This window comes from Anastrepha obliqua, chromosome 3, assembly GCF_027943255.1.
Source record: "Anastrepha obliqua isolate idAnaObli1 chromosome 3, idAnaObli1_1.0, whole genome shotgun sequence".
NCBI lineage: Eukaryota > Metazoa > Arthropoda > Insecta > Diptera > Tephritidae > Anastrepha > Anastrepha obliqua.
In genome coordinates, this window is record NC_072894.1 from 33,855,990 (window position 1) to 33,879,032 (window position 23,043).

The 23,043-nt window shown below is 39.8% G+C and overlaps 1 protein-coding gene across 1 annotated transcript in view; it reads right to left on the minus strand.

The window, feature by feature from the left end:
• LOC129242573 (putative mediator of RNA polymerase II transcription subunit 26) overlaps positions 1–23,043 on the minus strand; it is a 63,028-nt gene that overhangs the window by 14,062 nt on the left and 25,923 nt on the right. Inside the window, exons 4-5 of the mRNA XM_054879299.1 lie at positions 13,630–14,678; positions 4,389–4,520 (exon numbers count right to left, since the gene is read on the minus strand). Of these exons, the coding sequence (XP_054735274.1) occupies positions 4,389–4,520; positions 13,630–14,678 (1,181 nt within the window). The remainder of the gene's footprint in view (positions 1–4,388; positions 4,521–13,629; positions 14,679–23,043) is intronic.

The following is a 23,043-nucleotide window of genomic DNA, read 5'->3' on the forward strand; positions in this document are numbered from 1 at the left end:
ACAAAAGTGTACATACTTTATATTAGGACACTTATTTTGCTCTTCTTTTCTGCGAATACTTAACTGTAAAGTACCGTTTATTTTGTGGTTCTACTTTGCATTCTTCTTAAAATTTATGGCATTTTGTCTTTTGAAAAAGTGTACAATCGGAATAATGTCGCTCCGCAAAGAAATCTCTACTGATTTGAGAAAATTAGTTGTTGAGTACAGAACTAATAAGACATCCTTTGGTTAAATAGCTGATTTATTGCATTTAAGCAAGTCTACGGTACAAACTATTTGTAAAAACTTTGAAACAACCAATTCTCTGGAGATTAAGCCGCGTAGTGGCCGGTCCAAGAAGCTCAACCGGAGAGATGTATTCTATATTCGCATAGCATTGAATCAGAATCCGAAAATACATGCTACTGATTTGGCCCAGGAGGTAGCCGAGAGGTATCAAATTGTTGTCCACCCACGTACAATAAGCAGGACCCTTAATAATGAAGGTAACAACTGCAGAACTCCTCGCAAGAAGCCCCTTATAAGCGAGAAAAACTGAAAGCTTCGTATGGAGTTTGCAAAAAAGCACCTTATAAGGGAATAGAATTTCGGAAACTAGTTTTATTCACTGATGAGTCCAAATACAACATATTTGGATACAACGGCAAAGTCAAAGTTTGGAGAAAACCAAACACCGCCATGGATCCTAGGAATCTGATTCCGACTGTAAAGCATGGTGGTGGCAGTGTCATGGTTTGGGGAACAGTTGCAGCCACAGGAGCTGGAAACCTCGTTTTCATTGAAGGAAATATGGATCGCTTCTAATACAAGCACATTTTGAAACAAAACCTGATGCAATCCGTGGACAAACGAGGCCTAGGCTTGAGCTGGATCTTCCAGCAAGATAATGAACTGAAGCATTCTGCGCAAATCGTCAAGCACTAGCTGCTGTATTACATTTTATAATAAGTAATAAGAGGACAAAACGTTCATGGACACACGCTTTTTTCTGTAAAATGAATCTCTATTTAATAATATTTGACAAAAATTTGATTAGAATTATGTTTACAGACCTGTTTTCTTTCCCGGCATCCATTTCATTTAGCTTTTATTTTGATGTTTCTCCTTACATTCGTAATAATAATTATCGATAACACAGTAAACACAAGGTTGTATGCCAAAAAATATCGTTATTATCTAGGATTATTTTATAATCTCAGATTTTGGGAGACAAATTTTGTATGGGAAATCGCGCTTTTTAATTACAGATTTTGAGTTAAGCGCGAAAAAGTAGATCATCTACTTACATATATGTGAACGTATTATAAGACACATTTAGTAGAAACGGTAGATGTTGGGGTTAAATACGCATAAAAGACGGATTTCATTAGAAATAAACATTTTTCATTTTACAACCAAATTCACCTTACTTTTTGCCCACAGGTAAAAAAAGAAAATATTAATCCTGGCAATCCTAATAAGGATAATGGAAAACTTTTATCAAATTATTGCATTGTCATCGGTCTTTGATACGTGTGCAAAATTCCAAGTCGATCAGATTTTTAGAAGTCAGTGAAAATTAAGCTCAAAGATTCCGTTACATACATACATACGCACATACAACCCGAGCTAATAAAAGTGTGTTAAAAATAGCATTTTTCTTTGAATATAAAAATAACACCTTTTATTAGAAACCCCTTTATATACATATATTTCTTAGGAGACGCTTTATCGAACGTTTTGAAGAAATCTGTGTAGATTCAGTCGATTCGACATCCAGAAGAAGAAGGCACAGCCTTCACTAAAAACTATAAGGTTCGAAACTGTAGAACGCCCCGTAATAAAACCATGTTGGTTAGAGCAAATTTAACTTTTAACGGAGAAATAAATCAAAACCCTTAAGAATGCATTCGAATAACTGAGAAATATTAGAGAGTTTCGATATAGGTTTGTAGTTGTATGCATCACTTCTCTGGCTTGCGAACAGTGCTTGCAAATTTCTTATTAAAAATGGCAGATGACTGAATCAATGAGCATTATTTTTTCGACTTTATTAAATTCATAAACGTCTTATAGCCTAAACAGGCGGTGGCGTTAATCGGGCTTAACGACTTAATTGTTGCAGGAATTAAGCGCAACTAATGCGGACTGACAACTACACTTAATGCCCATAATGTAAGCGGATTTGGGGAGTTTTCGATGGCAACATTGCCGAAAAACGACAGTTATAATCTACTGAAAATGAAAAATAATTGAGCTTTCAAAGAGAAGAACAAGAAAGAATGGATGCTATGCTTGTTTCCACACGTTCGAAATTACATTAACTGTTTTGATATTATGGGGCAGTTTGAGAAATTGCAATTTAAGATTTTTTAAATAAATAATAAGTATTTGTTGCAAGCGGTTGATCTTTTACTGACGAAACTATCCAATAAGGAAATCAGCTGTTCACTAATCCACATAACAGCCGTCTGTCACACTACAATTTTAATCAGAATTAAATGCGCCGGTAATCCCGATTAACACCACCGTCTGCCCAGGCTAGTAAGGTCGGACTTTATACTTGATTTACATCTGAAAACCTGTTAATTCTAAATCCTGTGTAAATTCATACTGAGGTGTGAGGTTAAAACCAGAAAAAATTGTGCTGCGTCGAAATGTTTCATTCATTATACTTTAGCAGAATTAAATGGAAATCACGAAACTGCATGGAATTTAAATATTATTTGGCCATACCATCGGCCAAGATGCCAGGCTATCTACACTTGGTTGTGAACTGCCCTCATATGACTTTATTTTTTAACTTATTTTGCACTCAACACCTACACTCACTTTCATTCACTGCAGTAAACTGTAAACTCTTCCATTAAGACAATAGTAAAGCAACAACCATTACCAACTTATGCAAAAATTTTGAAATAATCCTTTTTGCCAGCAAATAACTTAAACAAAGGCACTTGAAAACTCAAACCTGCTATCACTTTCACCTTCGAGGAAAGAGAAGAGGTGTTGCAGAGCTGTGAATGCCTAAAACTATTTTATAAACTAAGCGTAAATGCAAAGAGGGCCTACTACCCTGCTGGAAATAGTGATAAAAAGCTAAAAATCAGTTACTATTGGATTGGGGAATAGGGTCATAGCTGTTTGGCAAAGGCTAAGTATTTGTTCGATAGAACTCTTTCTTCTCTAAAAAATCAATTGTATTTTTCAGTTACGGCGGCCGCCGTAGCCGAATGGCTTGGTGCGTGATTACCATTCGGAATTCACAGAGAGGTCGTTGGTTCGAATCTCGGTGAAAGCAAAATTAATAAAAACATTTTTATAATAGCGGTCGCCCCTCGGCAGGCAATGGCAAACCTCCGAGTGTATTTCTGCCATGAAAAAGCTCCTCATAAAAAATATCTGCCGTTCGGAGTCGGCTTGAAACTGTAGGTCCCTCCATTTGTGGAATAACATCAAGACGCACACCACAAATAGGAGGAGGAGCTCGGCCAAACACCTAACAGAAGTGTATGCGCCAATTATTTATTTATTTTTTTTTTAATTTTTAATTAGTTTTAAGACTTAGAAATGGAATAAGCAGGAGACGAGAAACAATATTTTCACCACCTGCTCTTCTTTGCTTTTAATCGAGGTCAAAACGCTGCCGAAGTAACCCGGGACATGTCAAATCATACTCCTTCACGATAACGCCAGGCCCCATCTTGCACAAGTTGTCAAATTCGCACCCCGAGAGCTCGAGTGGAAGATCCTTCAGCATTCGACATATTCTCCGGACCTTGCACCGACGGATTATCATCTTTAATGCTGCCTATCAAACCATGTGAAAGAGGTCCTTAAAAACTGTCTCAATAGTTTCTTTGACACCGAGAGGCGGGAAGAGATTGTAAACAGCAACGGCGAATATATAATTGATTAATTTATCGATAAAATTATTGTTGCTTGTTTAAATAAAAACGCTACGAACTTATTCCCAAGCCCAATAAATAAAATTTACAAAAATTCATTCATTTCAGAATATCCCTAACATTGATACTTTCCCTCTCCCTAATACGAGTATTTGTGCCCTGGCTGCCTGCCAAACATGTGCAAACAAGTGTCGGCCAACACGTTTGCAAAAGTGTTAAACAATAATAAATTAATTACAAACAACAGTAGAAACCAACGGCAGACAGCAAAGGGTAACAGCAACAACAATAATAAATATGGTATAATACGCAACATCAACACAAATTGCTGCAAGGAGATGCAAAACAAGAGTTGCAAAAAAACGTTGTCTGCCAAGGGTTGGGTAAGTCTGCATAAGGTTGCTCCGCCATCATCTACAGCAGCTGGATTGTGCAATTGGAATAGTGTGAGTGCAATACTCGTAGCAATAAAATAACAGCACTTGGCAAAATACTTACTTGCAGTAAACGCAACATCCTGGCACTTGCAAGTGAAGCGCAACTTGCAATAACTCCGTTTGTGGTCTAATAATTCATCCAGTTCGTTGAAACATTCCCGACAATTGCCGCAAATTAATGTGTCCGGATTGCCTAAAAAAAGTGAAAGTGTTTTTTATAATTGATAACATATGAGTGATTTTATGTTTATATGTGGCTGGCAATTCTTCTCTTAATAGCAAAAAGAAGGTAGTCACGCATTAACCCATTCGGCTACGGCGGCTGCCTTGTTCAAATTATTCATAATAAAAAGTTACTCGAGAAACATCATCTTCAGGGGAACCTTTGTAGATTTAAAACTTTCTTATGAAATACGATTCCAATTGGTATATATTATGATGCCGTTCATCAACGACCAAGACGTTCCAATGAACTTGTTGAAGCAGTGAGGGAGAGCGTTGCCAAGGAGCTAACAGTGTTGTATCGTCGTCGCGCTCAGCATTTTGGCGTCAGTGAAACCACAATGCGGCGCATTTTAAAGAATGATTTGTTTCCGTATAAAGTGCAATTGACACAAAGAATATTACCGACAGACCATTCAAGTCGCTTGGAATACGGCCAAACAATGGCTCTCTGACAGCGGGAGAGCATTTGGGGAACTGAGAGTCCACACGAGATCCATGAAACGCCATTGTATTACCGGAAAGTAACTGTTTGGGCCGGCATTTGCACCAAAACCATCATTGGGCCAACGGTCGATGGACACCGATATCGATGGATGTTGAATCATTATGTTTGGCCACAAATGCGTGAGAAAGGTTTAGACGGTTCTGGTTTCAACAAGATGGTGCGCCATACCACCCTGCGAATGCAACAATTGAATTGCTGCAACGAAGACTCCCGGGACATCTAGTGTCAAAAAGAGACGACATCGACCCAGATCACCTGACTTAACCTTGGAATACAACGGAGAATCTCTTTTGCCAACTATTGCTAATTTAGACTAAGTAGACAATTGAGTACTAACACTCTACAAGGCTCTCATCATGCCCATCCTAAAGTATTGCACAGAAACTTTTACGATAACGACATCCAATAAGGCGTCCTTTGGATTGTTTGAGAAAAAGATTTCGGAAGATTTTTGGCCCTTTGCACGTTAGTGACGGCGATGGGGACAAACGCGTCCAGGTGGCTGCAAACGCTTCGGCTCTGATGCGGTATAAGATGCTGGTGGTATAAGAGGAAAAGGAAGGCCTCCTCTCCGTTGGAAAGATTAGATGGAGAAGGACTTGACTTCACTTGGTGTTTCCAACTGGCGGTCGTTAGCACGTGAAAGAAACGACTGAAGTGCTCTGTGAAATTCGGTCAAAATCGCGTGAGCGGTTATCGCGCCAATCAAGAAGAAGAATAAGACATTTGAAAAGTATAGACCTATGCTAAGCGAATAAAGACAAAAAACATAAGTTGCTGCATATTTCTAGGCGAGGGCAATACCAAGTACAACCCACTTACGGCCACTTTTTCAGTATAAGTTTAACTGTACTTGTGGAACTAAGCTTATATATACGAGTATTTAGTACAATTGGCGCGTACACCCCCATTTTTGGCGTATGGCCGAGCTCCTCCTCCATATTCGTATGGATGTTGTTTCACAAATGGAGGGATCTACAGTTTCAAGCCGACTACGAACGGCAGATATTTTTTATGAGGAGCTTTTTCATGGCAGATACACTCGGAGGTTTGCCATTGCCTACCGTAGGGCGGCCGCTATTAGAACAAGTTTTTTTCATTTGGTCTTTCACCGAGATTCTAACCTACGTTCTCTCTGAATTCCGTTTGGTAGTTACGCACCAACCCATTCGGCTACGGCTAAGCTTAGACGTCCAATTTTCCCGGCAATAACTCAGTTTAAAAATTGATCACAGCCCAAAAAATAGCCTTTAAATAGCATAATCACTTGCGCTGCTACCAACAAAATTTGTTAGCTTAATTTTTCAATTACGATTTATTATTTCGTACTAAAAAAAAATTCCATTCTTATATTATACACCAACTTAATTGTTGAATTACAAAATGTGGATGGTTAATCAACTAATCAAAATCGGATGCCATTATTTACATCCATATTTCCTTCCCAGCTAAAAGGCAGGTCTGGCACATCCACATCTCTCCAATTTATCATATGACTATTGGATTCTGTGTAGATATGACGTGGTCGCCGAATAATTGACTGCCTGCGAGGGTTCACATGCTCCAGAAATCGCTCATGACATTCTTTCTCAACAGCTTTGCTGTGCTTATTTGTATGCCTGTTATGTGGTTCAGTGTTTAGTCCTATTTGTTCGTTACTTTTTCGTAGCTTTACCATTCGTGCTTGTCTATTTGGTGCTCGTCTGCGCTTTGTATTTACTTTATTTAACCTTTTTATTGTATTTTTATGATGCAGCAGTTCCTTAAGTTTTACTTTTTGATGACATTTATCGCAGCTTACTCTCGGTTTGATCCATTTTTCAAAAATCTTTTGCGCCATAGAAACACTTTTAGCTTTCGCACCTGACGATTTACAGGGTAGCTGGTTTGTGTCTCCCAACTTCGAGTTCCGTCCAAGCAAACGTCCCATAAAACTTAACTTTAGCTGCATTGGATCATTTGCCTGCGCCTCGCGAAAATTTTCAAGTGAAATTGTAGCTTTAGTATTCTTTTTTAATTGTGGTACTCCCAAGTCAAAGTCGTTAGATGCACCCAAATTAGGTCTCAGCAAATCATCGGTGCTGAAATCGGTATCTAATGTCGACTCATCAGCCCCATATTGCTTGCAAGAACCATTATTCGAGTCGTTGTCTATTTGTGGTATTGGTATTATAACTGGTGGCAATACATTAACGTGTATTTCCTCGGCGCAGGGGTTACGCTCGATTTCAGGCAATGCATTTTTTTGCATGTAATTCTTTCCCAAACACTTCTCGGCCATTGAAAACGGTGGTGGTGGTGCTTTAGTTGGACAAAGTGGCATCTTAACCCTCATGGTGTCTTCAAATATGCCAGACTGCTCATCTTCATTACCTTCCTCATAATCGGCCAAATGTATATTTTTACTACCCCTGGTGAGCTTTGGGCCAGTTTCTTCGTCGGGGTAATCCGCAATTTCATATTTATTGTGATTATCATTTGAGTTGGACGAACCCTTAAGTCCGCGCAAATAATACCTTTGATATCGTGGTTCACCCGCATAATGCATCAGAGTCAAAATTTTTTTCGCATCTATAGGTTTGTTTTCGTGGTCCTTGAGCTCTCGCACCACCCTGCTGAGCTTTGCTCGCATAGAAGGTCTACCCATAACAAAAAAATCATTTACAGTTTGTCGGCGTTGCATCTGCAATCTGCGTTTTTTCTGTACATGCAGAGGAAGCGCTGCCTTCCCAATTCCACTGTTCAGTGTCGGCGGCTTAGTCACAGGAAAACACATGGCAGCATAAACGGCGAAGGACGGAGTCGTTACTTCTTGAATGGCATTGGTAGGCTCAATTGTTGCAGTTTCATTACCTTGAGTTGTGTTCTTAGGCGGCAATATGAAGGACAAAACTGTTGGATACCCCCGGTTTATTACTTCTGGTGTACCATTAACTGGAGGTTGCGTTATCGGGGATGGAGCGCTTTGAGGTGCCTGTGTTGTATTCTCATGTGTGCTATTAGATGATGGTGTAAGACTCACATTTTGGTACGCCTCTGTTACTGCTGCTTGTGTGTCATTCGCGCGCTCTGTTACCGGAAAACACATGGTTTGATAAACTACAGGTGCACTTGGAGCTGTGACAGGTGTTTGATTCATAGTCGTGTTGTCGGTTTGTTCTGTTGAGTTATTTAAAGGTGTCTGATACGAAGTTTCTTCTACTTCTTCTTCGTCAGGTCCACATGTTGTTGGGCTTTCGTTGATTTCCTCGACCTTGCTTTCCATTTGTTTAGTAAAAGTTGGCTCGAGTATAATAAATTTGAAAGGCGACATTTGGAAGACGCTACCTTTGTCTTCCACTTTTTCTTTTTCGGACCCACCTTTTGTTTTTGTTTGTTCAGGCGCGTTTTCTGCTGTCGCTGCTTCTTCCTCATCTTCCTCTACACATTCTTCATCTTCTTCATCCGCTTCTTGTATAGCTTCAGTCGTGATCTCTGCTATTTTCTTCGTCGTCTGTTCTGTTGACTTATGCTCCATTGTATTTTCGGTCTCTGATTGATTTCTATGCGCGCTCTCAGCTGTTTCTTTCTGGTCATTACAGGGTTTTGAAGTTTGATATGACTTTGAATGTGGCTTCTCTATATTCGTTTCATATTCCCCATGCGGTCTTTCGCCAACGCATTTGCAACATCCATGCACTTTATAACTAACAGTACTCATCTCAATAGCAGTTTTATGAGTTGCTTCTTCAGTATCAACGCCGTGTTTTCTCGAATTCATTTCCTCCTCACGATTTTCGTTCGCATGCTGGCTTTTTGTTCTGCACCACTTATGGGTAAAGCCTTCATCATTCATGCCATATTTTTGCGTAATAATTTCTTTTTCATGGTTTTCGTTTACGCGCTGGTTATTCTTAAGAGTAGCCTCTTCAATATTCGTGTCATGTTTTCGGGTGATCACTTCTTCTTCATGTTTTTGGTTTGTATATTGGTTTTTCCTTGCGTAATATTTCTGAGTAAGATCTTCAACACCCATGTTTTGTTTTCTGGTGTGCTGATCACTCTTGCAGGTAACTTGTTTGTTATCTATATTATTTTTTCTGGAGATCATTTCCTCTTCGGCGTTTTCGTTCCCGTGTTGTGATTTTGCTTTATTAGTCTCGCGGGTAACATCTTCAATACCTGTGCCCTTTTTTCTTGTAACCATTTCCTCCTCACGGTTTTCATTTTCATACTCATGACTCTCGTGAGTAACCTCCTCAATATCTATACTGTGTTTACCGGTGACCATTTCCTCTTCGCAGCTTTCGTTTCCGTGCTGTATTTTCGCTTTACTACTCTCGTGAGTAACATCTTCACAATCCGTGCCTTGTTTTCCTGTAACCTTTTCTTCCTCCCCATTTTCATTTGCATGCTGATTACTCTTGTGGGTAACCTTTTCAATATCCGAACTGTGTTTTTCAGTGACTATTTCGCTTTCAGAATTTTCGTGAGGGTTCGTCTGATAGTTCTTCGTTTTATAACACTTTTGAGTATCCTCTTCAATATCTGTGTCGTGTTTTCTTGTAATCATTTCCTCCTCATCATTCTCTTTTGGGTGCTGGTGGCTCTTGTGGGTAACCTCTTCCATATCCAAACTATGTTTTGTGGTAACCGTTTCCTCTTCACGATTATCTTCTCTGGTTATGGTTTCGAAATTTGGACGATGATATTGCAAGCGGCTTGTCGTGGCAGTTACAGATACGGGTTCGGGAGCTGCGGTGTGGGTTACAGTAAACATATCTGGTGATGGCAATGTAAAGTCTTCTACATGCAATGTCCGTGGCGTTGCAATGGGATGACAACCGAGATCGCCAAACAATAGCCCATTGCCACCGGAATTGTTATTTTTGCTATTACTATCTGATTCGACCTTCTTCTGCTTAGCTGCCTTCATGGCGTTTACCAACATTCTGCCTTTCAATTTGAGCCATCCCTGGATGTATTCATGATTCATACTTGCCCTTCGTGCAACATTTCGTTTTACATAACGAGCATTTAATATAATTATTCTTGCAATAAATATAATAAAAATAAAGGAAACAGCTTTTGAAAAATACATTTTAGAAGTTTATACATGCATGAATGTATTTACACAATATGTACATAAGTGTGTGTAAATGTAAAGGCAGTATTCATTGTTTTTGACAAACTAGAGAAGAATATACGAAAGCTCAAAAAAAATATTTTTTTTAGAAATTTTTTGTGAACAGAATTTAAAATCGATAAGTGTATAGAATTGCTTTACAGAATTATCACCGTAAAGATTATAGCATAAGCAGGTGCCCAAAAAATATGCATCACATTTACAGTATTTCACATCACCAGCCGTGACCACTAAATATTTACAATAGGGGATAAGTGGTTTAATGTCGCACGCCTTGGGAAAAAGGTGTGAACTCCCTAAAACTGGCAAACTAAACCTCTGGAGGCTTATAGTTTTTAAGTAATTTGACCTTAAAATTGATTGCAAAAAATTAGCGCTTCCAGACACCTGAAAAGAACAAAGTACGTAAATTCCTTTGCATTTTTATGTCACCTAAACGGCTTATCAGTTTATTGGCGAAGAAATCATGCAGTGATACACCTTGCCTTCTCTGATTGTGAGCGGCGGTGTGTCAACTTGCTGAAACAATGTGTGTGTATTGAAGGACGGATGTTCTCTCACCATTGGCAGAAAATAATCGGTCAGCATGCGCCGATAAGGGACGTCGTCCTCGACGATTTTCAAAAAATATGGTCCAATCGTGCCACTGCTTGGCAGTGCAAACCAAACCAACATTGTTTCACAAAAAATTTCACTCGTTGCATGCACAATAGTTTTTGGTATCCCCAGGACAGCCGCTCTCTTGTGCACGAACTAACGCGGATTATCGTACCGTGGGCTGTTTGCCACCAAACTTGTTTGCCCGTAACCTTCAGGCCATGAATGAATGAAATCTTGACTTGGGACATCATGTAAATGCACGAATAACGAACCTAATGCGGTTCCCTTCCCGCTAATACGTTCAGCCGTTAGGGAGATACTTTACTTTTAAAACGTAAGTGGGTTGACAATATATGTACCTGTTCGGAAAAACTGCTTACGGTTCTTTATATATATAATTGGCGCGTACACCCTTTTTGGGTGTTTGGCCGAGCTCCTCCTCCTATTTGTGGTGTGCGGCTTGATGTTTTTCCACAAATGGAGAGACCTACAGTTTCAAGCCGACTCCGAATGGCAGATATTTTTTATGAGGAGCTTTTTCATGGCAGAAAATCCCTCGGAGGTTTGCCATTGCCTGCCTAGGAGCAACCTCTATTAAAAAAAACTTTTTCTTAATATAATTTTGGTGTTTCACCGATATTCGAACCTACGTTCTCTCTGTGAATTCCGAATGGTAGTCACGCACCAACACATTCGGCTACGGCGGCCACGGCCACCTTACGGTTTTTTACTGATAGCTCAAAGCTTAACGATAAAATTGGTTTTGGTGCCTACTGTAAGAAGCCAATAGTAATCGTTTCGTCTTCCTAACCACTGTAGCGTATTTCAGGTTGAGATTCTAGACATTAACGAGATAGCGGTCTGGTTGGGCAAAAATGTAACTACCTTCAGAGAAATCTATATGTACTCCGATAGCTAAGCGGCGCTTAGATCTCTTGGTGAGGTTGTCACTAATTCCATCATTGCTGGGGCATCTCTGAACGAAATAGTGGGTGTCAGCGGATAGCGGCATACCAGGAAATTGTAAAACAGAAAAATCGGCGAGAGAGGGCACTACCACTCTTCTCCCTCTTGATATGAAGATTATAAGTAACTTCTGCTCAAATATAAACGAGACGTTATCAATAAAATGGTCCGCGGATGACATATGGCAAAAATAATTTTTTTGTTTTTTGGTAGGACTGTTATAAGATTGGCAAAAATAATGTTAATATCGTTCCGCAAGCACCGTATTCGCCTGATATGGCTCCATGTGACTTTTTCCTGTTTCCCAAGCTCAAGTTGCCGCTCCGTGGAAAACATTTTGAGACAATTGAAGGCATAAAAGAGAATTCGAAGAACACACTCGAGCTTGACTTGTTTACAGTAGCACAGAAAACAAACTATGTGACATATCACGCTGAAATTTGCCATGTAATCTTATAACAGTCCTACCAAAAAACAAAAAATTTATTTTTGCCATATGTCATCCGCGGACCGTTTTATTGATAACGCCTCGTTCATATTTGAGCAGAAGGTATACCCAGATCAACCAATAAATTGCGTGCTGCAAGTAATATTGTCACCTCAGCCAACACGAGATGGATTGATAGTCCGACATGTAGTACTACTAAAAGAATTTGGCTCAAAAGCGCTACTTAATCGGTCAAGGAAAAACATTTCTATGTTAGTTGATTTTATCACAGGCCACTGTCTCATAGGTCGAAATTGCTCAAAGATTGAACTTACCTTATTTCAACTATTGCAGAAGTTGCAAGAACAAGGAGGAGGAAAAGCCAATGAGACATCTTCTCTGTTACTGTCGCGCGTGGTATTCCACTAGGTTTAGATACTTTGGCTCACCGTTTCTAAATGAAATGACTTTAGGGATATAAGAGTCAGCCTGATCGATGGGTTTGCCGAGGAGTAGCAGATAAACAACAACTGTGGTATCACAGCGGATCTGCAACGGTCTAAGTGAGTTGGTTTAGTGACCGACTGCCACTTCTACCTACCTTTGTCATTAATCTCTCAAAGTTTTATAATGACATTCCCACAACGTTTCGGGCTATATTGAAATATGGGAAGTGTGTTTTTCACAAATACCAAAAAAAAAAATTGTTTTCCTTAAACAAAAAAACTTTTTTCAAAGTACATTTTTTAACAAAACAACAAGAAAAGAAGTTTTTTAAATGCCAATATGAACAGAAGATATACAATTCAAATTATTAAATTTCGCAGAATTTCGGGACTAGTAACACTTTTAGTACTAGAAATACAGTTATACCGGGATTAGTAATAGAACAATAACTTAAAAAAAAATTAATTGTTATAACGATATCCCGAAGTCTTAGAATCAAAAGAAAAAACAAAATAGCATCCCTAATATGACATCATTTCTGTCTAGTATACGCATAATTAAGAAGGACGGGGAATTGGTACCTGCATAATTACTAATGGGCCCCTTAGTAAGCAGATTAGCTTCTTCCAAGTAGTAGAGTCCCAACCGAGCTATATATGGACTAGACTCGGAGGTTTGAACGCTCAATAAATGAAGACTAGCACAAAATGGTAATGAATCACTGCACCCGTTTCACTCTTCACTAAACAACTCCCTACTCGTCACGGGGAACGGTACTGGGGCAATGTTGATAGTGCCCTCAACACTTAACCTCTTATCTTGGCATCCCCTAACCAGGAGTCAACCCGTAATCTCCCATTAATTCCAATTGTACTTGTATATCTGTCACAGACTGCGCTTCGAAGTGGCTCGTATGTACGTTAGTACGCTTTCGATGTCTTTTTCCTCGGCTTATCTGTTTGTCCGCTATTGGCCAATTGTCAATAGTCGTGTGGATCAATACTTACTGTAAACTTTGAACGGTCCCCATTGTTGATTCGCAGTTAATTGCTCTTGTTGCTGATGGCTTTGCTGTTGTTGTTGCGGTGTTTGCTTTTGCAGCACTGATGACTTCGGTTGCTGCTGCTTTTGTTGTTGCTGCTGTTGTTGTGACTGATGGATGTTGGGTAGCGATAATGTTAACGGTTGCAAGGCACCACCCCCCACATACTGTGATTGTTGTTGCTGTTGCTGTTGCTGCGCTGTCTGACCATTTGCCATGCTACCGTAATTCGTGGCTGTTGTTGACATTTGCTCGTTACCCCCAACGCTTGCTGTGGTGCCACCATTCAGCAACGATGTTTGATTAGCGGCAGCAATTATTGCTGTAGCGGCACTTTGCACGGACGATGATTTCAATTGTAAACCACCAGACGGCGTCAATGTGTATTGGCCGACCGCCGCCGCTGCTGCCGCCGCCGCCGCTTGTTGCTGCTGTTTAATTTGCTGTTGTTGCAAAAATACGCCGAGATTGTGATGAGCTGTAGTTGTAGCGGCGCCGTTACCCCCACCAGCAGCACCATTGCATGTGGCCGCAGCTGCAGCTGCTGCGGCGGCTGCTGCTGCCGCACTATTAGCATTTCCCAACAAACTGTGCTGATGTTGATGTTGGTGTAGCAGCAACTGTTGCTGTGGCAATAAATTGGCCGTCATGGCGGCCATAGCGACAGCAGCCACCTGCTGTTGGTGCTGTTGCTGTTGCTGTTGATGGTGTTGTGCCTGTTGCTGTTGCACTTGTTGTTGTTGTGAATGATGCGAATGATGCGGATGCGGCAACAAGTGAGAAGTTTGCTGTTGCTGCTGCTGCTGCTGCTGTTGTTGCTGTTGCTGATGCTGATGCAATTGTTGTTGTTGTTGGGCAAGTGCTGCAGCAGCAACGGCAGCATTTATGTTGCTGCTATTCACAGCATCGCTGAGTAAACGCGACGTGGATGTCATTAGACGTTTGCGCTTCTTCGGACGGACGCCGGATGAGCGAAGCAGCGTCGATGAGCAGTAACTGTCATAGAAGTAGTCCCTGTGTGAAAGAAAGGAAGAGAGATAGAGAGAAAAGTGGAGAATAAGCATCTAAATGGTACAAAAGTGGCTTAATTAAATTGTCAACAGTGGTAAATGGTGCAACAGGGACATCAAATAAGAATTGAGTGAGCCAACAAAATGGGCATAGGAGCAATATTGACAAGGCAAATGCAGCGCGTCTCAAATCATTTTGGTTTTTCGACAAATCTCTGACATGGCGTTCTAAAAAAAGACTTAAAAAATGCTCTTGTGTGTTGTGCTCCAATTGTCACATTACTCACGAGGTCATTTTAAATCAAACTTTCCTGCAAAATACCGTAAATGTGTCTACTTCTGCATATTTACATTGCGACTGCGAGTTCAATCTGAAGCAAAAAAAAGGAAACACGCAAAAAATATTGCTAGCCTCAGCATTGATATTTAGTGTCAATATTTGATTTGTACAGTGGCTTCAAAAAGTCATCGTTCACTTATGATATGCAGAAAATATCAATGTCTTCCCTTAAATAAAAAAAATATTAATTATTCACTTCTTGCTTCGGTTTGGTTTGAATTTTATTACTTTATTCCAGTTAAAAAGAGAGTTTAATGATATTTATCAAAAATTCATATATTTGAAAAAACCAAAAACAAAACAACTATGCGAAAAAATAGTAATGTAATGAATCTAATTACAATTTTTTTTGTAGTTTATTGACTGAGATTCATATTCACTTTTATTTTTGTTATTACTTTATATGCACTTGTGCATATAAATGAAAAATGCAGTTTTGAAGAAATACCTACACTTTTTTGTTTGAATAATTTAATATCAATATATTTTATTCAAATAAGAAATAGAATTCAATCAATTAAAAAATTATAAATTTCTCCTCTTGAGCGGACATCTCTCTTAGGCAAACAAAAATTGACTGACGGTGAGTGTCCGCCCTAGGGAATCTTCACTGTATATTTTTAGAAGTAGCAACTAAAAATGAAAGAAGCAAAAGAAAAGTTGTTTGAAGTGGTGAAAATGTTGCGGTAATAAAGTTTTTCAACTGCTGTATATTGTGTTTACGAAGTGGGTTCAATAAGTACCCGTGTTAGAAATAAAGACACCATTTTATCAAAAACGAATTTTTTTATCCCAACACTCCGGGCATGTTTTTAGCCCCTCCAAAAAATAGAATTTGTCGAACTCTCCAAAATACGTCTCTGTACCGGCGATGACTTCCTCGTTTGTGCTAATTTCATTCCCGCGAGTCATTTTTTCATGTTAGCGAACAAGAAAAAATCACAAGGAACTGGATCGGGTGAATACGGGGACTGCGGCAGCAATTGATAATGCAATTCATGCAGTTTGGCAGCGACAGCTCCTTCTTTTTCGCCAAATGACACGGCCGCATTTTTGTGAAAGCGGTCCAGTAACTCACTGCAGTTTTGTCCAGTGATCGTTCTTCCTTTTTCTAAAAGAAATCCATCAAGATGACGTCGTTCGCACCCCATGGGACTGACTTCGCCTTCTTTGAAGCAGATTCACCAAGAGAAATCCATTGTTTTGATTGTTGCTTAGTTTCTGGTGTGAAACGATGAGTTCAGTTTTCATCAACGGCGACAACTCGATAAATAATTCCTCCGGATCCCGATTAAATTACCCCAAACACTGCTTCGAAGTAAACAGCCGCATTCGCTTGTTGTCCACCGTGAACACCCATCAAGCCGATAATTTTTTCATCGCCAACTTATCATGTAAAATATTAATTGCCGCTCCGGTCGACACACCTCGTGAATCAGCGAGAATAATGTCGTGGACTTTTTGAATGATTTCCTCGGTAACCGCGTCTGCCGGGCGTCCTGGTCGTTCCTCATCACAAATGGATGTTCGCCCACGTTTAAATTCGTTGAACCAATATCTAACTGTGGTCATAGATGCGGAAGCAGCCCCATTCGCAGCACCCAACTTTGCTTTCATCTAATCGCATTTTTCCCATACAAAACCAAAACGCGAATTACCTTCTCCAATCCATTCTTAGCGAAAATCACGAAACACGTCTTACTCATATAGCAGCCAAATGCAAACTAACTTATCAATCACTTTGAAATTTGTTTTGCCGTCATTTGATAGATGGCAGCGCACGATGCTAATACCAACTGTGCTCAAGAAGACCCTCTGTCATCAAACACGGATACTTATTGAACGCGCTCGTATAATTGCCCAACAAAATATGGTATGTGGCATACACAATTTTATAATTTTTTATTGCCGAAAAATAGAAATTCTTTCTCAACCGCTTATTAATCTCAAAAGACAACAAAAGGAAAACAATTTACTCATACCCAAATCCCTTCACGAACTTTTTAACCCGCTCACTAGCTATTTCACCGATTGACATAAGAGCAAACACATAAATTTAAGACTGCTTCAACCCGCCCTCTACAGTAGCGAACTCCTTAAACTCTAGGTCAACATGTTGCACATTTTTGAAGTGATTTTTCCATTCACACCCAATTTCTCAATCCATTGACTGCCGCCACTCAACCTCACTCAATTTGCGGTTGTTTATATGGATCGTTTTGTGTTTTGACCTTTCTGGCTGCTTTTATGGTTACACGGTGGTTGGGCAGCATAATTTTCGGTGGGCTGTATTGTGACAGAATTGAATTCAAGCTGTGCTGCATTTGTGGCGTGGCAACAATTTATGATCTAAATTTATATGTACATACCTATGTATGTGTGTGCATGACTGAACCAATTTGTGGTCTAAAGCGTTTGCTCATTTGCTTTTAATGATATTCAATCAAGGTGAAACTCGTACTGATGAACGCTGAATAGTTTCCACTTATTTATACGCACACATGCATGTAAGCTGGTATATGTGATTATGAATGAATGAACACCAGTTTATGATTCCGCTTATTAATTTGTATTTGACCAGTCGTAAAGGTTTCTATTCAGAACGACAACTGACAGAACGACATTTTCAGTATCAAGGCTGCAAGGATATTACCGCAACTTTAAACTTCGAATCTTATATTTTCCATTAACTGGGTAAGCCAGTGGCTGCTTTCAATCAAAACCAGGAAATACCAGGAAGGGGCTGTGATACTTATTGAAATGCATTCGAAACAAACACTTCACGCCACTGTGTATCACATTTTGACTAAGTCTAAAGCCTTCAAAAGCTAATTTCAAGATTTGTGCCACACAAGCTTACAGACGACAATGACACGCCATTTCATCCGCCAAGAGTTGTGCGTGAATTTCTGACAAAAAGGCAAATTATTTCGTTTCACCACACCACATTTTCATCTTATTCACGAGTGTACTTTAAGCGCCATTTTTCTCCGAAAAAATACAACACTTAAATTAAATATCTTTAGCATTTAAAAAAGGTATTTTATTTAAGCAACTTGATGAAACACAATCACGAAGAAATGGAAATTCACTTGACACTTCGCAACTTTATGCGTTCTCCTGCGCACAAAGGCCGAGTGTCGAAAATCGTTGAAAACTGCGCGACAATTGAATGTCAAAGTGGGGCGCATATAAGCCCAGAAGGAAAAAATACCAGTTCCGGTTCTTAATATCCTTAAATGGCATTTATGTAAACCATCTTTCTCTTGCAAGAAATGGAGAAACCGGGTGGTTTATGCCAGCCACAAATTTAGGATTTTCAGAAGTTTCTTCAGTAGCAGAAATAAATTCGGAGGTTTGCCTGCTGAACGGCGTCGGCAATTAAAAAAATCTTGTATACTTATTGATGTACTATAGGTCCTGAATGAGATTCGACATCTAGATAGCCGTAATCGACTTGTCCTCTGAAGACGACTAAATTTTTCACCTACTCGAAAAAGCGACTGCTCAATTAGGCAGGTTTAAAAATATATTATAGTCTAAAAAATCATCTAATTCATAAATGGCAGCTCTTATGTGATGACTTCATTCATCTTAAGCTGCTTTTATTTGTATTATAAAGGGTGACCAATTTAGAGGTATCGGATTTTAAATTGAAATAAAACAATGAAAATTCGAATTGATTGGGCACTCTTGATTATTTTTGTGTTGAACAATTCATGAACCATTCAACCATTCAACCATTCATTCAATTTATTTTTTAAAGATACTCCCTTTCAAATGTTGGCCGCAACTGCGTCGTAATTCGGTCATTCGCAAACAATAATTTTGAATGACTCGCTGGAGGACTTCGGTCGGTATCACAGGAATTACTTTAGTAATGTTGGCTTTCTACGTCTCAGTCGAAGCTGGTTTATACACAAATTATTTAGACTTTCCATACTCCACAAATAAATGTCCAAAGGTGTGATATCACACGATGTTAATGGATAATTTACTGTTCCCAGACGAGAGATAAATTCCTGACCGAAAAGATGATGCTGTAAATCCGCTGTTTCGCGGGCTGTCTAGGTATATGGCAAGCAGCGGCTTCTTGTTCGAAACAAGGGGGTTTCACTTTTCGCCATCAAAAGTCGCTTATCATGGCGCGATAGTTTTCGCCATTCACTGTTACATTGGCGCCAGCCTCGTCTGTAAAGAAATATGGGCCGATGATTCCATAGGTCGCACCAAACGGTTATTTGGTGCATGTAAGTAATGGCTCTTATTGAATGGCTTCTGGTTGCTCTTCAGTCCAAATACGGCAATTTTTCTTTTTGACGTAGCCATTACGCCAAAAATGGGACTCATCTCTGAACTCCATAAGTTGGTCTGAGTGCGCGATGAACACTTTTTACTTTTCGTAATGCAATTGTATAACGGCGCTGTTAGTTCTTCCTTCTCCCAACTGGATAAAAAGGCAAAGCGAATGGGTCTGGTGGTGAACGAGAACAAAACAAAGTACCTCCTGTTTTCAAACAAACAGTCGGCGCACTCGCGTATTGGTACCCACGTCACTGTAGACAGTTATAATTTCGAGGTTGTAAAAGACTTCGTTTATTTAGGAACCAGCATTAACACTGATAACAATGTCAGCCTTGAAATCCAACGTAGAATCTCTCTTGCCAACAACTGCTACTTTGGACTAAGTAGGCAATTGTGTAGTAAAGTCCTCTCTCGACGAACAAAACTAATACTCTACAAGACTCTGATCATGCCCGTCCTAACGTATGGTGCAGAAGGGTGGACGATGACAACATCCGATGAAGCGACGCTTCGAGTGTTTGAGAGAAATATTCTGCGTAAGATTTTTGGACCTTTGCACGTTGGCAATGGCGAATATCGCAGGCGGTGGAACAATGAGCTGTATGAGCTTTACGACGACATAGACATAGCGCATCGAATAAAGATCCAGCGGCTACGTTGGCTGGATCATGTCTTCCGAATGGATACAAACGCTCCGGCTTTGAAAGTATTCGATGCGGTGACAGCTGGTGGCAGCAGAGAAAGAGGGCGGCCTCCTCTGCGTTAGAAAGATCAGGTTAGCACGAGAAAGAAACGACTGGCGCACTTTGTTAAACGAGGCCAAAATCGCGTTAAGGGACTATTGCGCCAATTAAGAAGAAGAAGAAGAAGTGTACAATTTGTGAACCTTGTTGAAGCGTAAGTCTGCTCATGATAATATATCAATGAATACTGAAGATAATTATGTATTTAGTTTGACAGTAGTTACGCTTAATCCGTGAAAATAACCCTACTGGAAGAAGTACCTGCAATCTGAACACCCTTTACTTATAAAACGCCACTACAGAAGATGCCGCATTCTTACAAATTTTGGCATCATAATTTATAAGAATGATTTGTTCACAAAAAATTAACAATTCACAATGGCACTAGTTTACCCTTCGATTCCACCCAACTCTCAAATTTTTGAGAACTAAACTAAATGGCTCAGTGCGCATCCTTTACTCATAAAGCTTTCCTAAGGAGGTTAATACAGGGTGGCTGATGAAAGCCGCTACCAAAAAAAAATTGAATAACTTTTTTTCTTTTTAAGTTATCTGTTCCATTTTTGTTTTAATTTGCAGATTGATCTTTAAAATTTATTAAAATGGATAACTGGGACACGCAAACAAGAATTTGGATAGTCCGCCGCTATCACGCACTGGAGTCCGTAGTTTTGGTACAGAAAGAGTACAGGCGGATGTTTGGCGGCGATCCCCCGAGCAGATGGACCATAATGAGACTGGTGAATAATTTTGCTGAGCAAGGAACAGTCGCAAGAAGGCCTTATCATCGAAACCCACCAGTTCGGACGGAGGAAACGATCGCTGCTGTAGTGCAGCTATACAAAGCAATCCAAGGGTTTCAACAAGAAGCTTATCTGCTCAACTTGGTGTCAGCCGACAGTCTTTGCAAACAATAATGCACAAAGATTTAGACTTATTTCTCTACAAAATTCAAATGGTTAACAAACTGAATGCAGCAGACTTGCCGATTCGCTTGGAATTTTGCCAGAAGATCCTGCAAATGGTGGAAGAAGACCAAAACATGTTAAACTGCCTTTTCATGTCTGATGAGGCCCATTTCGATTTAAACGGCAATGTGAACAAACAAAATTGTCGAATATGGAGTACTTCTAACCCACAGATACTCCACGAGACGGAATTGCATCCTCTTCGCGTGACAGTGTGGTGTGCGGTTTCTTCACGCTATATTGTCGGGCCTTATTTTTTTGAAGAAAATGGTCACACCGTTACGGTTACTGGATACCGTTATTTGAAAATGCTGAAAGAATTTTTCTATCCAGAACTACGCCGAAAGAGAATTCCTTTCAACTCTGTGTGGTTTCAACAAGATGGGGCAACGTCTCACATAGCCCAGACTGTTATGACAGAGTTGCGACGAAAATTTCCCAATAAACTGATTTCAAGAAACTCCGAATTTCGTTGGCCCCCCAGGTCGCCTCACCTTACTGCACCTGACTTTTTCTTGTGGGGTTTATGTAAACAAGAAGTTTATAAAACAAAGCCAACAAATTTGGATGAACTAAAACAATCCATTCGGGCAACAATTGCGGCTATTCCTGTCGCAACTCTCAAAGGAGCAATGAACAACTTTTTACTAAGATGCCGCACTTGTGTCAACGAGCATGGGGGCATTTAAATTCAATTATTTTTAAAACTAGTTAAGCTACATTTAATAAAATTTAATGACCTTCAACTTGAAAAAAAAAAAATGAATTCCATACACTAAAAAAAAAGTTATTTGAGTTTCTTAATGTAGCAAAATTCATCAGCCACCCTGTATTAACACGATGCCTTTCGTTTTCCCAGATGCCCTACCCATGGTGAAAAAATTCAGAATGTGTGGCCAAGATCAGACCGTTAACCGGTTATCAGCGAACTTGAAGGAATCAGCTGATTGGCTGACGCAATCGGGATCATGACAACGGTTTGGGTACACTGCGACAGTTCTCGCTCATGTTGCTTAGTTGCCGTCTGAACAATGACTGATTAGACGAATGTGTGAATGCGCGTGAAAAGAGAGGGCAGAATTCGGCTGCCGAGTATCCGGTGATGTGGCAGTCTAAGTTGCTTCAACAATTTCGTATTTCACCATAACAGATTGGTCCAACCTGGTAAGCTTTTATCCTTGTGCCCAACTCAAATGCCCTAAAACTACTATTAACCAGGTGACGCTCTAAGCTAACTCATTTGAGCTCTGTTTATTTTTTGTTAGGTTAACATATCCAGAACAATAACTTTATTACTGTGTTTCTTAAAATACTCAGCTTTTACAAGCCTTTTATAGCGTTTTTGATGAAGCCTAATGAAAAACGATGTGCCTTTCCTACTGGGCATTGGTAGCAAAGTTGTGTTACACATTAACGCTCATCTGTCAGAAACACGAAAAACACAATGGTAACGACACTCCGCGACAGCAACGGCGACTACGGCAACTACATGAAGTGCACGCCAGTACTACCACTACTACCAGTCATCATTATCCTGGTCATCAGCGCCAAATGTCAACGCCATACAAAATGACGACAAGTGAGTGGAACACAACGCCCAACAGTATTATTTTTGCACTTGCCATCAAACACGCTGCCATCATGAGCGATATAGCCTACACATGTGTGGGCATGTGTGTGTGTGTAAGTTCACATAGACGGATGTATGTACCGATATGCACTAGTTTGATGTGTTTGTAGTGTTGACGGAACACTTCAACGCACATATCACAGCGCAAAGGCGAAAACCATACTGTAGTTCTCTTCAGTAGTGAAAGTGGACTTGTTAAAAAAAAAAGTTGTTGTATATATTAGGATGGCCCGAAAATTTTTTTTTTTTGCCTAGATGCTAGCCACTAAATTTGCACAATGGCTAAAAAACTGAGACACCATTTTTTTTTATTTAATATAATGTAAACTATTTTTTATATAATTTATGAGTGCCGCCAACGCTTTGAAAATTGCCAATGGATT